This window comes from Microcaecilia unicolor, chromosome 4, assembly GCF_901765095.1.
Source record: "Microcaecilia unicolor chromosome 4, aMicUni1.1, whole genome shotgun sequence".
In the NCBI taxonomy this organism is placed as follows: Eukaryota; Metazoa; Chordata; class Amphibia; order Gymnophiona; family Siphonopidae; genus Microcaecilia; species Microcaecilia unicolor.
In genome coordinates this window covers 318,916,107-318,933,124 of record NC_044034.1, presented here as the reverse complement: position 1 = coordinate 318,933,124, position 17,018 = coordinate 318,916,107, and the positions used below count along the sequence as shown (strand labels likewise).

At 43.8% G+C, this 17,018-nt stretch overlaps 1 protein-coding gene across 4 annotated transcripts in view; it reads left to right on the top strand.

Moving 5' to 3' along the window:
• FIGLA (folliculogenesis specific bHLH transcription factor) overlaps positions 1-17,018 on the top strand; it is a 157,527-nt gene that overhangs the window by 35,689 nt on the left and 104,820 nt on the right. For 2 of the 4 annotated variants that reach the window (XM_030199626.1, XM_030199623.1), the window contains exon 1: positions 9,741-9,816. The exons of 1 other annotated variant lie outside the window; for it this stretch is intronic. In XM_030199626.1, coding sequence (XP_030055486.1) covers positions 9,815-9,816 — 2 coding nt within the window. In that variant the 5' untranslated portion in view covers positions 9,741-9,814. Of the gene's footprint in view, positions 1-2,040; positions 2,076-9,740; positions 9,817-17,018 lie in introns of those variants that run through there. One more of the 4 variants, XM_030199625.1, reaches the window with a different exon arrangement.

Sequence of the window (17,018 nt, the reverse complement as noted above, 5' to 3'; positions counted from 1 at the left end):
CAGGAGATGCAACACTGTCTCTGGAGGTGGCTAGCAGGACGGCTAGCTGAAGTCACGGTCTCCGCAGGAGGGCTAGCAGGACGGCTAGCAGGAGATACAACACTGTCTCTGGAGGTGGCTAGCAGGACGGCTAGCTGAAGTCACTGTCTCCGCAGGAGGGCTAGCAGGACGGCTAGCTGAACGGAACACAGTCTTGGGATAGTGGCTAGCAAGGGCAGCTAGTCTAACACTAGGAACAAACACAGTCTTGGGATAGTGGCTAGCAAGGCGGCTAGTCTAACACTAGGCACAAACACAGTCTTGGGATAGTGGCTAGCAAGTGCGGCTAGTCTAACACTAGGAACAAACACAGTCTTGGGATAGTGGCTAGCAAGGGCGGCTAGTCTAACACTAGGCACAAACACAGTCTTGGGATAGTGGCTAGCAAGGGCGGCCAGTCTAACACTAGGAACAAACACAGTCTTGGGATAATGACTAGCAAGGGCGGCTAGTCTAACACTAGGAACAAACACAGTCTAGGGATAGTGACTAGCAAGGGCGGCCAGTCTAACACTAAACAACCACAGTGAACTAGTAGAGCTATGCACAGGCTACAAGCCACACGGTGCCTAAGCTGGCTAGTCTATCACTGGAAACAAACACAGAGAACTAGCAGAGCTATGCACAGGCCACAAGCCAGACGGTGCCTAAGCTACTAGTCATGCACTGGAAACAAACACAGAGAACTAGTAGAGCTATGCACAGGCAACAAGCCAGACTGTGCCTAAGCTAACTAGTCATACACTGGAAACAAACACAGAGAACTAGTAGAGCTATGCACAGGCAACAAGCCAGACTGTGCCTAAGCTAACTAGTCATACACTGGAAACAAACACAGAGAACTAGTAGAGCTATGCACAGGCAACAAGCCAGACGGTGCCTAAGCTAACTAGTCATACACTGGAAACAAACACAGAGAACTAGTAGAGCTATGCACAGGCAACAAGCCAGACGGTGCCTAAGCTAACTAGTCATACACTGGAAACAAACACAGAGAACTAGTAGAGCTATGCACAGGCAACAAGCCAGACGGTGCCTAAGCTAACTAGTCATACACTGAAAACAAACACAGAGAACTAGCAGAGCTATGCACAGGCTTACAAGCCAGACGGTGCCTAAGCTAGCTAGTATACACAAACATAGAACTCACTCAGAGCAAACACTGAAACTGTGTACAGAGCACTCTATACAGCAGGACCTTTAGATGAGAAGAGATGAGATGCAAAGGCCAGGACTGTAGTCTCCAAGTGACTAATAAAGCCCATCAACACCAGAGCCACAGCTGCAGCAATCACCTTGTGACCAAACAGAGGCTTGACACTCAGAGCAGTCAGCCCATAGAAAGGAACAGCGGGAGCCATCTTGGATACTGGCAAAGAGGAGGAGGCGGCAGTCATCTTGGAAGAGGCAAAGCCCACACAGGTGAGGTTCAGTAAGGCAATCAGCACACAGAGCCAGAGAGAACCTAAGACAGACACAGAGACAAGCAGAAGCCAGCACAGACACTGACTCCCAGAAACAGGGTAAGTCTGAGGGTTGGCACGGACACAGACGGGACAAGTGCGGTTTAAGAGGCCAGGCCCATAATAACAATAAAAAATAGACCACATTTTTGAATGTGACTTTTTTTATGATCTTTCTACATTAATTTTGGGTGATAACCTTTGTGTTTGAATTTTGATAAGTAGCTATTTCACTTTAATATTTGTTTAGTATTTTGAAATTGCACATTATTATGCTACCTAATTCTAATTTGTTCCTTAATTTCTGCTAACATTTCAATATATGTCTGTTCTTTCTGACCAGGTTGTCGATAGCATACTCCTTTCGCTATCCATTCCCCCTTTTACATGGAGTTTCTATCCATAAAGATTCCAAAGTGCATTCCTTGTCTGAGCCACACCATCCTGAACAAGGAAGTGTTATCCCTCCTACCAACAGATGGAGGTAGAGAGACTGATCTTTTCCAGTGAATCAGATATAACCTGCTGGCACTCGGTGGAAAACGCCAATATTTTCTCTACTTCTATCAGATGGTAAGTTGTTCAGTCTGGTGCTCCTGGTCTAGCTCCCAGCTGCAGGCTAAGGCTGCATAACTTGGTCAAGCCTAATGGTCACTCCAATGTTCCCAGATCCATGGACAGCACTTGGTAGAGCACAGAACATGGCTCTGTTGTATAGAGAATAAACTAATTGAAAAAAAAAGATTGCATTAAAAAAAAAGAGCGAGAGAGCAAGCTGAGTATGCCTGCCAAGAGTAGGTGATGGCTGAGGTTGGCTCAAGCAGCCAGACCAGCCTATGCAGTTTGGCCACGTGGCTGGGCATGCCTACTGGCCAACATTGCAATAGCTGCAAGAACTGGCAGCAGAGCACAGCTGCCAGCACCTTGTGCCTACTGCAAGAACCATTTCTGACTTTGTGGCGGAAGGGGCCACCCAGAGTACTCTTAAGATCCCTGTCCTGGGGATTTCTGGTTTCTCTGGCTTCCTTAGATTTGCCACAGGAGTTCTGAGAGCCCTCAGTGCCAGTAGGCCTTTCAAGCCAGATTCCTTTTGGAGCCCCAAAACAGCAGGGGCAATTTGGGTTCCTTCAGCGGTGCTGGGTCTCCCAGAGCTACCCGTTTAGGTTGGAAAAACAACAGAGCAGAGCAGTAGGAGATAAAACACAAATTTATTAAATGAAAACCAAATGTTCAGATCAGACCGACACAGGCTGTGTTTCGCCCAGCAGGGCTGTGTCAGGGGCTACAAGACAAATAACATAAAATTTAAAAATCTATATAATACCAAACATAATAATAATGTATATAAATACATATACTATAAAAACAGAAAATTCAAAAACAAATATATAAAAATAATATATATACTCAATATTAAACCATTTATAGAAAGATAATACATGTGTGTGTGTGTGTGTATATATATATATATATATATATGTATATGTAAAATATCTATAGACTCCATAATTCTAATATCCCACACTCAAAAATTATTTTTTAAAAAAGTATTAATAATGAATAGTAATCATAAATGGACTCCCACAAAAGAAATTATAAATGTCATCCTCATAATATGTAATGTAAATAATATATAGAAGAAATTATTATATATAAAATAAAATTTAACTGTTTGTAACAAATAAATATGTTACATAATATGTCAGCTTGAAATAAAACAGATAAAAATGTCAACTTAAAAAAATAAATTATACACCAAATGAAATATAGATAAACAGTAGTATGTAAATAAATTGTAATGAAAACAAAATAGGACACCCACCTACACAATGATCCTTTATAATCAGTGGATATATGTATTGATGAAAAATAACTGAAAAATATCATATAAAAATCATTGTAAAATGAAATGACAATATGATGATAATGAAAATGAATAAATAAGAATAAAAATAAAAACACATGTATAGGGGACTGAGGTCATAGATCTTCTCAAATATAAGGTAAAAAAAAAACAGCTCAGCTGAATAATCATAAAGAGTGGTGACCTAAATCAAAAAATTAAAATAAAATTGAAGAAAAAAATGAAAATATGAAAAATAATGATGAAATGACAATATAATGCTAAAAATAATTATCAATAATAAAGTAATAGTAATAATAAAGTGTTTTGTAATATTCTTAAGCTGTTGGTATATCGATAGGCAGTCTGAAAAAATAAATATTTAAATGAAACGTGTAGTAATCCGATGAATATAATGAGCAAAGTTATTGATTCTCAAACGTCTGCTAAACATGTTTTGGATCTTATGGTGCTGCTTTGTCTAAATAACCATGAATAAAATCTATTTACCAGAAGAGTTCTTTATGTGTCTATCATTGACTAAACCGGGTAGTCAAGAGTAACTGTTTAAGTGTTGTTAAGAGTATTAAAATATTGCCACTACAACCAAGTAAACCCATAGCCATGAATGTAATCTTGAAAGGAAAAAGAAAACGGAACGAGGAAAGACTCACGTGAGGGAGGCGTGGCCTGGTGGTTAGGGTGGTGGACTTTGGTCCTGGGGAACTGAGGAACTGAGTTCAATTCCCACTTCAGGCACAGGCAGCTCCTTGTGACTCTGGGCAAGTCACTTAACTCTCCATTGCCCCATGTAAGCCACATTGAGCCTGCCATGAGTGGAAAAGCACAGGATACAAATGTAACAACAAAAAAAACAGTCAAACACCCTCGCGACTCTGTAAAGGCTGAAAAAACCACCGCTGTGAATGACTTGGGAAGTTAGAGGTCAAAGTGCAATGAGAATTTTGTATTATTTTTATAGAACACTACTGGGAATGTTTGTAGATGTGAATTAGAAATAAAAAATCAAAAAGAATATCTACTATGAATTCTAAATGATAAACAGTACTGAAAATGTGTGCTTAATTTTAAACGCTAATCAGTGACGTCAGTGATGTCTTTGACCAATTGCATCTGAAACAAGTTAAAAAAATAAATTAAAAAATGTAACAAAATGACTTAAATATAGAAGTAAGGGTCAATCTGCATTTGTAAGAAAAGTTTCTTACTAGGAGAGTCTATAAATAAATATAAATACAAATGGAAGAACGAATATCTATTATTTCTTAATGATGTAAAATACTACAATGTGCGATAGATTTTATGGTTTAAACAACCTCTGTGACTAATGACTATGAAGATCTATGTATGATAAAGGTTTAAATAATACTGAATAATTATTGTATAAAGTTAATGAGTAAAAATAATCATAATAAGTAAAAAATAAATCATTTAAAAAATAATTTCTTATAGAAATGAAAAATGATAAATTTATTTGTTACATTTGTATCCCACATTTTCCCACCTTTTTGAAGGCTCAATGTGGCTTACATAGTAACATAAACGGCGTTAGCCAATTCTGGTATGAACAAATACAAGGTGATATTGCAGTAGAATGAGGTACATGTATGGTAAATACAGTTGGGGGAACTTAGGGAGAGGAAGAGTTAGGATATGTCCATTATGGTCTTTGGTTACGTTATATCGCAGGTATCTTCTACTACTACTACTACTACTATTTAGCATTTCTATAGCGCTACAAGGCATACGCAGCGCTGCACAAACATAGAAGAAAGACAGTCCCTGCTCAAAGAGCTTACAATCTAATAGACAAAAAATAAATAAAGTAAGCAAATCAAATCAATTAATGTGATTGGGAAGGAAGAGAGGAGGGTAGGTGGAGGCGAGTGGTTACGAGTCAAAAGCAACGTTAAAGAGGTGGGCTTTCAGTCTAGATTTAAAGGTGGCCAAGGATGGGGCAAGACACAGGGGCTCAGGAAGTTTATTCCAGGCGTAGGGTGCAGCGAGACAGAAGGCGCGAAGTCTGGAATTGGCAGTAGTGGAGAAGGGAACAGATAAGAAGGATTTATCCATGGAGCGGAGTGCACGGGAAGGGGTGTAGGGAAGGACGAGTGTGGAGAGATACTGGGGAGCAGCAGAGTGAATACATTTATAGGTTAGTAGAAGAAGTTTGAACAGGATGCGAAAACGGATAGGGAGCCAGTGAAGGGTCTTGAGGAGAGGGGTAGTATGAGTAAAGCGACCCTGGCGGAAGATGAGACGGGCAGCAGAGTTTTGAACCGACTGGAGAGGGGAGAGGTGACTAAGTGGGAGGCCAGCAAGAAGCAGATTGCAGTAGTCTAAACGAGAGGTGACAAGGGTGTGGATGAGGGTTTTGGTAGAGTGCTCGGAAAGAAAGGGGCGGATTTTACGGATGTTGTAAAGAAAGAAACGACAGGTCTTGGCGGTGTGCTGGATATGAGCAGAGAAGGAGAGAGAAGAGTCAAAGATGACCCCAAGGTTTCGAGCTGAGGAGACAGGGAGAATGAGAGAGCCATCAACAGAAATAGAAAAGGGGGGAGCGGGGAGGTGGGTTTGGGGTGGAAAATGAGAAGCTCGGTTTTGGTCATATTTAATTTCAGGTGGCGTTGAGACATCCAGGCAGCAATGTCAGACAAGCACGCTGAAACTTTGGTTTGGATGCAAGGTGAGATATCAGGGGTAGAAAGGTAGATTTGGGAGTCATCAGCATAGAGGTGGTAGGAAAAGCCATGGGATGAGATTAATGAACCAAGGGAAGAAGTGTAGATAGAAAAGAGGAGGGGACCAAGAACAGAACCCTGAGGTACGCCGACAGGCAGAGGGATAGAGGTAGAAGAGGATCCACCAGAGTGAACACTAAAGGTGCGGAGGGAGAGGTAGGAAGAGAACCAGGAAAGGACAGAGTCCTGGAATCCAAGTGAGGACAGGGTATCGAGAAGTATGCTGTGATCGACAGTGTCAAAAGCAGCGGAAAGATCAAGAAGAATGAGGATGGAATATTGACCTCTGGATTTAGCCAGTAATAGGTCATTGGAGACTTTAGTAAGCGCAGTTTCGGTTGAGTGGAGAGGGCGAAAACCAGATTGTAGTGGGTCAAGAATAGCATGTGAGGAGAGAAAATCAAGGCAGCGGCGGTGAACAGCACGCTCAAGTAATTTGGAGAGAAAAGGAAGGAGGGAGATGGGTCGGTAATTAGAGGGACAAGTAGGGTCGAGTGAAGGCTTCTTAAGGAGAGGTGTGACCACAGCATGTTTAAAGGCAGCAGGGACAGTCGCAGTGGAAAGTGAGAGGTTGAGAATATGACAGATAAAAGGAATAAGAGCAGGAGAAATGGCATTAAGAAGGTGGGTGGAATGGGATCAGAGGAACAGGTGGTACATTTTGAGGAAGAAAGGAGAAGTGTAGTTTCCTCAATAGTAACTTCAGGAAAGGAGGAAAGGGAATGAGGGGAAGGAGAGAGAGGGGAACGGACTAGTGGAGGGAGAGCTGGTGAGGTAGAGAAAGCAAGGTTTATCTTTTGAACCTTGTTGTGAAAGAATTCAGCAAGGGTCTGAGGAGATAATGAGGGGTGAGTTGGAGGAGGGGGCACCTTGAGGAGAGAGTTCAATGTGGTGAAGAGAAGTCGAGGATTAGAGCCAAGAGAGTTGGTCAGTTGGATATAATAATCCTGTTTGGCACGTAAAAGAGCAGATTGGAAGGAGGTCAGCATGAACTTAAAGTGTAAGAAATCAGCAAGGGCCCGAGATTTCCGCCAGAGGCGTTCGGCGGAGCGGGTACAGGAACGTAGGTAGTGGATATTAGAAGTCAGCCAAGGTTGTGGTTTTGTACGCCTTACAGGGCGGGTCATCAAAGGTGCAAGAGTGTCTAAGGCAGAGGATAGAGTATTGTTGTAAGCTGAAACAGCCTCGTTGACAGACGTGGATGGTGCCACAGTAGAGAGGAGGTTTGAAACATGGGAGGATAGAGATGAAGGGTCAATATCGTGAAGATTCCTAGATAAATTAGATAGGATAGGACGGGACTGGGAGGGAGGAGATTTAAGTGTGAAAGTTATAAGATGGTGATCAGAGGAGGGATGATCAGATGCAAGGAAACTAGAAGGTGAACAGTTGAAGGAGAAGATGAGATCAAGACAGTGACCATTTTGATGAGTGGGGGAGGTGGAGCATAGTTGGAGATTAAAGGACGACGTTAAAGCGAGTAACTTGGAAATATAAGAGTTGGAAGGATCATTAGCAGGAATATTAAAGTCACCAAGGATGAGAGAGGGGGAGGAAGGATCATAGAAGAAGGCAAGCCAGGCGTCAAAGTCACTGAGAAAGGATGAAAGGGACTTATCAGGGGGACGATAAATGACCGCTATTCGAAGAGGCAGAGGAGAGAAAAGGCGGATAGAGTGGACTTCAAAGGAGGAAAAACAGTGAGATTCAGGTGGAAGAAGGGGTTGAAATCTGGAGGAGGGAGAGAGAAGTAGTCCAACACCGCCCCCACGGCCAGCAGGGCGAGGAGTATGTGAAAATAGATAACCGCCATGGCACAGGGCTGCGACTGAAGCAGAGTCATCAGGGCAGAGCCAGGTTTCTGTTATGGCGAGCAGATGGAGGTGACGCGAGATAAAGAGGTCCTGGATATAGGGGAGTTTGTTACAGATAGAGCGGGCATTCCATAGGGCGCAAGAGAAGGGCAGAGAAGAGGAGGGGAGTAGAGGAATAGAGATGAGGTTAGAGAGGTCACGGTGAGATCTATAGAGTTTGGATAATAGTTGGTGAGGAGGGCCAGGATTGGGATTGATGTCACCAGCTGAGAGTAAGAGAAGGAGTAAAAGAGAGCGGAGGAGAGTAGGAGAGGTGTGGCCACGAAGGCGTCGAAGGCGAGATATTTAGGTGGAATGGGGAAGGCAAGATGGAGGGAAGAAAGAGACGGAGATTAAAAGCCAAGAGGGAGGAAGAGGGTAGGAGAGAAGGTGAGGTGATGAAGTCAATGGATGGGAAGTGAGTTCCTGTAGCGGAGAGAGGTAGGGGGTGAGGGAAAAGATTAGGAAGGGACAGAGCTAGGAAGAGAATGTGAATGATTAAGGTACTTTAGCAACTGGAAAAAGATTAGATACAAAGAGAAAAATGCCCCTGCGCGCGGCACCTAGAGCGGAGGCCCTGAGTGGATCGGGGTGGACCTGGGTGTCACCCCGGAGAAGGCTGTAAGGATATGCAGATGAGCTACAAGTCCTCCACAGCACCTGAAAGGCAGCCGGTGGTAGAGGTGGGCAGCTGAGGAAAGGCTTACCAGGGGTTAGGCCGAAGCCAGCATTCCTCCCCCTGAGGGTCGCCTGATCCTAGCCAAAAAGCACCTGGAAACTCTGTGCACTTGGAGAGAAGGCCCTGGGAAGATCGGGGTGGAACTGGAGTCACCCCGGATACAGCTGTGAGGAAATGCAGAAGGGCTGCAAGTCCTCCACAGCACCTGGTGGGAGCGCTGGGCACCTAGAGTGGAGGCCCTGAGTGGATCGGGGTGGACCTGGGTGTCACCCCGGAGAAGGCTGTAAGGATATGCAGATGAGCTGCAAGTCCTCCACAGCACCTGAAAGGCAGCCGGTGGTAGAGGTGGGCACCTCTCAGCTGAGGAAAGGCTTCTTATGTTGGGTCGGTGGGATATGCTTTTCTGAACAGGTCTGTTTTTAGTGCTTTTCGGAAGTTTAGGTGGTTGAGCGTAGTTTTTACTAGTTTTGGCAGTGCATTCCATAGTTGTGCTCTTATGTAGGACCAAAATCAATTTAGTGCTTTTCGGAAGTTTAGGTGGTTGAGCGTAGTTTTTACTAGTTTTGGCAGTGCGTTCCATAGTTGTGCTCTTAAGTAGGACCAAAATCAATAAACCTATCAATAAAATAATAACAAAAATATCAAAAATAAAAATAAACAAGGGTTTACATGGTTGTAGTGGCAATATTTTAATACTCTTAGCAACACTTAGTTTAAACAGTTACTCTTGACTACTCGTTTTAGTCAATGATAGACACATAACAAACTCGTCTGGTAAATAGATTTTGTTCACAGTTATTTAGACAAAGCAGCACCATAAGATCTAAAACATGTTTAGCAGACAATGGGGCTCATTTTCAAAGCACTTAGCCTTCCAAAGTTCCATAGGTTTCTATTGAACTTTGGAAGGCTAAGTGCTTTGAAAATATGCCTCTATGTAGACTGCCTATCGATATACCAACAGCTTAAGAATATTACAAAACACTTACTATTGTTTTATGATTGATAATTCTTTTTAGCATTATATTGTCATTTCATCATTATTTTTCATATTTTTATTTTTTTCTTCAATTTTATTTTAATTTTTTGATTTAGGTCACCACTCTTTATGATTATTCAGTTGAGCTGTTTTTTACCTTATATTTGAGAAGATCTATGACCTCAGTCTCCTATACATGTGAGTTTATTTTTATTCATTTTCATTATCATATTTTGTCATTTCACTTTACAATGATTTTTATGATATTTTTCAGTTATTTTTCATCAATACATATATCCACTGACTTTGATTATAAAGAATCATTGTGTAGGTGGGTGTCCTATTTTGTTTTCATTACAATTTATTTACATACTATTGTTGGGTTTATCTATGTATTTCATTTGGTGTATAATTTAATTTATTATTTTTTAAGTTGACATTTTTATCTGTTTTTTATTTCAAGCTGTACATAAGTAATGCCACACTGGGAAAAGACCAAGGGTCCATCGAGCCCAGCATCCTGTCCACGACAGCGGCCAATCCAGGCCAAGGGCACCTGGCAAGCTTCCCAAACGTACAAACATTCTATACATGTTATTCCCGGAATTGTGGATTTTTCCCAAGTCCATTTAGTAGCGGTTTATGGACTTGTCCTTTAGGAAACCGTCTAACCCCTTTTTAAACTCTACCAAGCTAACCGCCTTCACCACGTTCTCCGGCAATGAATTCCAGAGTTTGTTTACGCGTTGGGTGAAGAAAAACTTTCTCCGATTTATTTTAAATTTACTATACTGTAGTTTCATCGCCTGCCCCCTAGTCCTAGTATTTTTGGAAAGCGTGAACAGACGCTTCATATCACCTGTTCCACTCATTATTTTATATACCTCTATCATGTCTCCCCTCAGCTGACATGGGGGGGGGTGCAGCCCATCCTAGACCTAAGGGACCCAAATTCCTAATGCAAGAAAAGTTCAGGATGGTTTCCCTGGGCACCCTTCTTCCCATGATTCATGCAATCGATTGGCTGTGCTCTCTGGACCTGATGCATATATGCACATCCCGATATTCCAGCCCACTGGACGTATCTTCGATTTCGGCTGGGAACACATAATTTTCAGTACCACGCGTTTCCTTTTGGCTTCACATTAGCTCCCAGGGTCTTTACCGAGTGTCTAGCAGTAGTTGCAGCATCTCTACGCAGACTGGGAGTTTGTGTTCCCTTATCTAGACGATTGGCTGGTGAAGAGCACCTCCAAGAACAGTGCTCAGGAGTCCATGCGGGTGACTATTGGGGTGCTGCAACTACTAGGGTTCGTTATCAACTACCCCAAGTCAGACCTCCATCCAGTACAACAATTGGAATTCATAGGAGCCCTGCTTGGTATGAAGAATGTCTGAGCCTACCTCCTGGAGGTGCTTTCGGACAGTCTTCTTTCCCTAGCATCCAGGGTTCGGACATCTCAGTAGGTCACAGCTCGGCAGATGTTGAGATTTTTGGGCCACATGGCTTCCTCAGTGTACGTTGCACCCATGGCACGCCTGCACATTAGATCGGCTCAGTGGACCCTGGCTTCTCAGTGGTTTCAAGCCACGGGAAGTCTAGAGGATGACATCCCAAGTGTCCCTGGAGCTTGTTCGCTGTCTTCAGTGGTGGACAATTCCATTCCAATTTCCTCAGCCACAAAAAGTGCTGGCGACGGATGCATCCCTCCTGGGTTGGGAAGCTCATTTAGATGGGCTTCACACTCGAGCCTGGTCCCTCCAGGAAACGAATCTTCAGATCAATCTGGAGCTCCGAGCATCTGAAACGCTCCAAAGGCTTTCAGCGATAGACTGTCCAATCAAATTACTCTAATTCAAACAGACAATCAGATTGTAATGTATTATACCAACAAGCAGAGGGTGGGGGCACTGAATCTTGCCCTCTGTGTCAGGAAGCCATCCAGAAGTGGCATTGGGCTCGCCAACATGGCACGTTTCTCCAAGCCACCTATCTGGCAGGTGTAAACAATGACCTGACAAGCTGAGCAGGATAATGCAGCCTCATGAGTGGTCTCTGAATATGGGTGTAACCCGCAAGATGTTCCGAGCGTGAGGAACCCCCTCAGTGGATCTTTTTGCCACTCACATCGACCACAAGGTCCCTCAGTTCCGTTCCAGGCTTCAGGCTTACGACAGACTAGCATCAGATGCCTTCCTTCTTCATTGGGGGACAGGCCTTCAGTATGCGTATCCTCCAATACCTCTAATGGGAAAGACTTTGTTAAAACTCAAGCAAGACTGTGGAACTACGATTCTGATCGCACCCTACTGGCCGCGACAGATTTGGTTCCCCTTTCTTCTGGAATTATCCTCCGAAGAACCGTGGAAATTGGAGTGTTTTCCAACCCTCATCACTCAGAATGAGGGGTCGCTCCTACATCCCAACCTCTAGTCTCTGGCTTTCACTTCCTGGATGTGTGAGCCTAGAATTTGCTTCCCTGGGTCTTTCGAAGGGTGTCTCTCGGGTCTTGCTGGCTTCCAGGAAACATTCCACTAAGAGGTGTTATTCTTTCAAATGGAGGAGGTTTCCTGTCTGGTGTGACAGCAAGGCCATAGATCTCCTTTCTTGTCCTACAAAGACCCTGCTTGAATACCTTCTACACTTATCAGAGTCCGGTCTCAAGACCAACTCTGTAAGGCTTCACCTTGGTGCAATTAGTGCTTATCAGCGTGTAGAGAAGGTAAGCCTGTCTTTGGACAGCCTTTAGTTGTTCATGTCATGAGAGGTTTGCTTTTGTGAAAGCCCCCTGTCAAACCACCAGTTTCATGGAATCTTAACGTCATTCTCACCCAGCTGATGAAAGCTCCTTTTGAGCCACTGAATTCCTGCCATCTGAAGTACTTGACCTGGAAGGTTGTTTTCTTTGTGCCTGTTAAGCTTGTAATGTCAGTGAGCTTCAGACATTAGTAGTGGATGCACCTTTCATCACAACAGAGTAGTCCACATGTACCGTAAGTTCCTGCCAAAGATGGTATCTGAGTTCCATCTGAACCAGTCAATTGTCTTGCTAACATTCTTTCCCCAACCTCATGCCCATCCTGGCGAAAAGCAGCTTGTACATCTTGGACTGCAAGAGAGCGTTGGCCTTTTACATAGAGCAAACAAAGCCCTTTAGAAAGTCTGCCCAGCTTTTTATTTCTTTTGATCCCAATAGAATGGGGGTCGCCATCAGGAAATACCATTTCCAATTGGCTAGCAGGTTGCATTTCCTTCGCATATGTCCATGCTGGGCTAACTTTTTGGAGGGTCATGTGACGTCTTATGTCGGAGCCGTGGCTGCTTCGTAGACCACTTGAAGTCAGCCTCCTTTGAAGAGGTTTGCAAGGGTGCGACATGGTCTTCGGTCCACACACTCACATCTTACTACTGCCTTGAGCAGAATACCCGACGTGACAGTTGGTTTGGGCAGTTAGTGTTGCAGAATCTGTTTGGGGTACAGAATCCAACTCCACCCTCCTAGGCCCGTTTTATTCTGTTCCAGGCTGCACTCTCATCTAGTTTTTGTATATAGTTTCAGGTTAATCTGCATTAAGTACCTCACCATTGCAAGGCCCAGTTGACAACTGTTTGTTGTTTTGGGTGAGCCTGGATGCTAGGGATTCCCCACTTGTGAGAATATTAGCCTTCTTGTTCTCGGAGAAAGCGAAGATACTTACCTGTAGCAGGTATTCTCCGAGGACAGCAGACTTCATATTCTCACAATCTCGCCCACCTCCCCTTGGAGTTGTTTTATTTGGTATTTTGCTATTGTGTTAAACTGAACGGTGGCGGCGTGGTCGGGAAGGGACTCAGCGGGATGGCCTCTACCCACTTGTGAGAATATGAAACCTGCTGTCCTTGGAGAATACCTGCTACTGGTAAGTATCTTTGCTTTTTTGGGGGGTAAATACCAGCGTTCCTGTTACTGGGTCTGCCTCAGCGTTCCTGTCAGGATTTTTTTGGTTAAGCTAAGTGATTATACAAAGTTATTTTAAAGTCTACTTATGAATTTGATTTTAAAAATATATAACATTTTCAAACTAATTATTAATATTACTAGTAAAAAAGGCCCGTTTCTGTAAGAAATGAAACGGGCACTAGCAAGGTTTTCCTCGGAGTGTGTATGTTTGAGAGAGTGCGTGTGAGAGTGACTCAGAGAGAGAGTGAATGTGCGAGAGTGTGTGTGTGACAGAGGGAGAGTAAGACTGGGTGCGAGTGTGTCTGTGTGAGAGAGAGAGTGTGTGTGTGTGTGTGAGAATGAGAGTGTGTGCCTTCTTTTTTGAAGGGATCAGGAAAGGCCAGGCAGCTTAAAAAGCTACAGTGGCCTGTTTAGATTAAGGAGGCAGTACATAGTCTACATCCTAGGTTATCTGCTCCTTCCCCTTCCTCATGCTGATGGCCTGTTCTATGAGAGGACAAAACTTGTCTGGGTTAAGAGAATAGTCTACTTACACTACAAGAAGTGTGCAAGATGGCTGCTTGGCCCTTACGTTCTTTTATATGCCACTCAGAGTGGATATTCAGGCCCTCTGGGATGTTAATTTTGAGCTAAGATTTTTGAGTTTTGGTTTGTCTGAATTCTGCCAAAGTATACCAGTGTAGATCTGGTTCAAAATCTGTCTGTTCTACAATACACTGAGTGAATCTCTGATAAACACCTGCCACCACTGCGTGCTGGCGTTTGTTTTGAAAATGAGAGGAAAACATGCGACCTAGGGAGCTGGGAGCTGTTCTGGCGAATTTGCGCGAATTCGCCAGTACAGCTCCCTAAGTCGCATGTTGAGGACTCTTGATAAAGCAGGAGCGAAACGGGTCCGTCGGGACCTTACATCCAACAAAGTATTTATGGAGCAACTGAGCACGGCATAACAAGATAAGTGATTTTGATTAATTTAATTTGCCACTATCAGATCATTGAGAGGTTTGGTTTTTTTTTAACCTGTGATTATTTCTTCACTGTGAGCCCTAATTATTTTTGGTTGACATTAACCAGGCGGAGCCACAGTCGTATGAGGTTTTCCTCTCATTTTCAATACAAACGCCAGCACGCAGTGGTGGCAGGTATTTATCAGACATTCACTCAGTGTATTGTCTGGACTCTGCCCTTAAAGTTTCACTGCTTTATTTCTCTCACATGTTTGGACTCGTCTTGTGGGACAAAAAGGAAGGTGGAAGGAAAAACAAAACAGAAGGGACCCCTTTTGCAAAAAAAAAAACAAAAGGAGTGACCAATAATGTTACAACTCGGGGAAAGATGACTTGACGCAGTCCTGTGGTTCGGCACTGTAGGCGCCTGCCTCAGGATCCTAACGATTTAGGGGTCAATCAGTATGTCAGCTTGAAATTATGTCAAAAATATGTCCAGTGTTTGAGAAGGATCATCATCTTAGCACCATTCTTCAGCATCTTGGCAAAGCCCGGGGCCTTGGGCACATGCAGGGCCATGGCTGGCAACTAGAAGATGGAAGGAAGGTGAAATTAGATCTTCCTGCTAATTTTCTATCCTTGAGTCCATCCAGAGCCTGCCCATAGTTTGCTGTACCTATGGAAGGTACCATTCCTTTTTTTTTTTTTCTTCTTCTTGTTCCTATTCTGTAGTTGAAGACAGTCCCTCCTTTTTTTAAGTTGTGTTTGTATTGGCTAAAATGTATAGCCTGCCTCTAGGTGGCTCACAATTATAACATACATAAATATTAAAAACATACTAATGACACATACGTTCATCTATTAAATATAAAGAAACATCTACCCTCAGCATCATAAAATATTGCAGATTTACATGCTAGAAAAAGCCTGCAGAAACAAATGGGTCTTCAATATTTAATTTCTTAAACTGCAAACAATTTGCACACAAATGCAAATATCCTAGAAGCTTATTCCATAAAAGCGGACTAACCACTGAAAGTTTCTGTATAATACATATTGCTCAATATTGAAACATCACATTGTCTTGCATTTTCAGACCTTAACTGATTTGACTGGTTTATACAACTTCAGAACCTGCTGCAAGTACCAAGGGAACAGGCTGATAAACTGTTTGATAAACAAGAGTGAAAATCTTATACTGGAGTCTATATCACTGGTAACCAATGTAGTTGTTTCAGTACTGGTGTCACATAAGACTCGCTCCTATCTCCAATATTATTTAATGTCATGATGGCTCCTCTAGGGGGAAGAATGGAGTCCATGAGATTCCATCCTTTTTATCTATTCAAATGTCACTATTTTTACATCCCTTTTTGAGGTGACATCCAGGGAATTCTATATAAGATTAAAACTGGCCTTGATATAATGGAATCCTGGGCCTCTGAATTCAGGCTAAAATTAAATCGGGAGAAGACTAAATTTCTGGTAATAACCATTTCTTGTCATCAGCAGCAGATGAATCCATTACGAATGGGTTGTGTCCACCTACCAGCAGGGGGAGAGAGAGAACACTGAAAACCATAGTGCCTCTAGGACGGCTAGCTCCATCTGCCTCTCAGTATTTCTCTATCTCCCAGCAGGGTAAGACGCATCTTGTTCAGCTCCTTGAAAATTTCTGCCTGGGGAGGCTTCTGTGCTTGGCCAGTTGAGCTGGGGTGTTGTGGCTGGTGGTGCCCACTTTAAAGGCACATAGGTTCGCCCTTTCCCTGCCTTTCCCACTTCCCCCTTGTGGATGTAGGCATATAGGTTCGCCCTGGCCCTGCCTTTCCCACCCTCTTTTGCCTCCGGAGTACCTTTGTAGCTGTTTGCCTCCAACTTTCCTCATAGCGTTTTTAAAAAAACCGCGCTTTTTAGGCGCTGCTATTCTGAGGCTTTTATTGACGTGCAGCGTGACCGGAGCTCGGTGGACTCGGTCCTTTGAGGTAAGAGCAGTACACAGCTCCTCCGGGGAGGGCCCACGGACGGCGTTCCGATCGGGGTGATTTTGGCGCAAAGCCGCCATTTTGTATTTTATTCCGCCGTTTTTCGGCGATGGCTGCTGAGGGAGTTAAGCGCTGTTCCTGTGTGGCAAGTGCAGATCAGCAGCGGGGCTCTGTAAAACGTGCTGTATAGGCGGTAGAGCCAGTACGAGCATGGCGAGCAATGAGTCTTCCCGCTCAATGGAGCTGGCAGCGGGCGCCATCTTGGAAGCGCCACATGGCTCGACCCCCGCGGTTGCGGAGGAGTCTGTGAGCAGAGGGGCGCCTCGGGCCGAGGCTACCAGAGGAGCTCCGTTCCCCGTAGCTCCTAATTCGGAAACAGGAGGTCAGGCTGAGTTTTTCTCCCCCTGAGTTTGTGCTTATTTTACATAAAGCCTTCGTGCTGAAAAGAGCTCTGCAGCAGGTGTCTGACACTGCGTTGCTACCTGGTCTCCCTCCGACTGATGATGGCCCAGGGCAGATGTCAGAAGTGG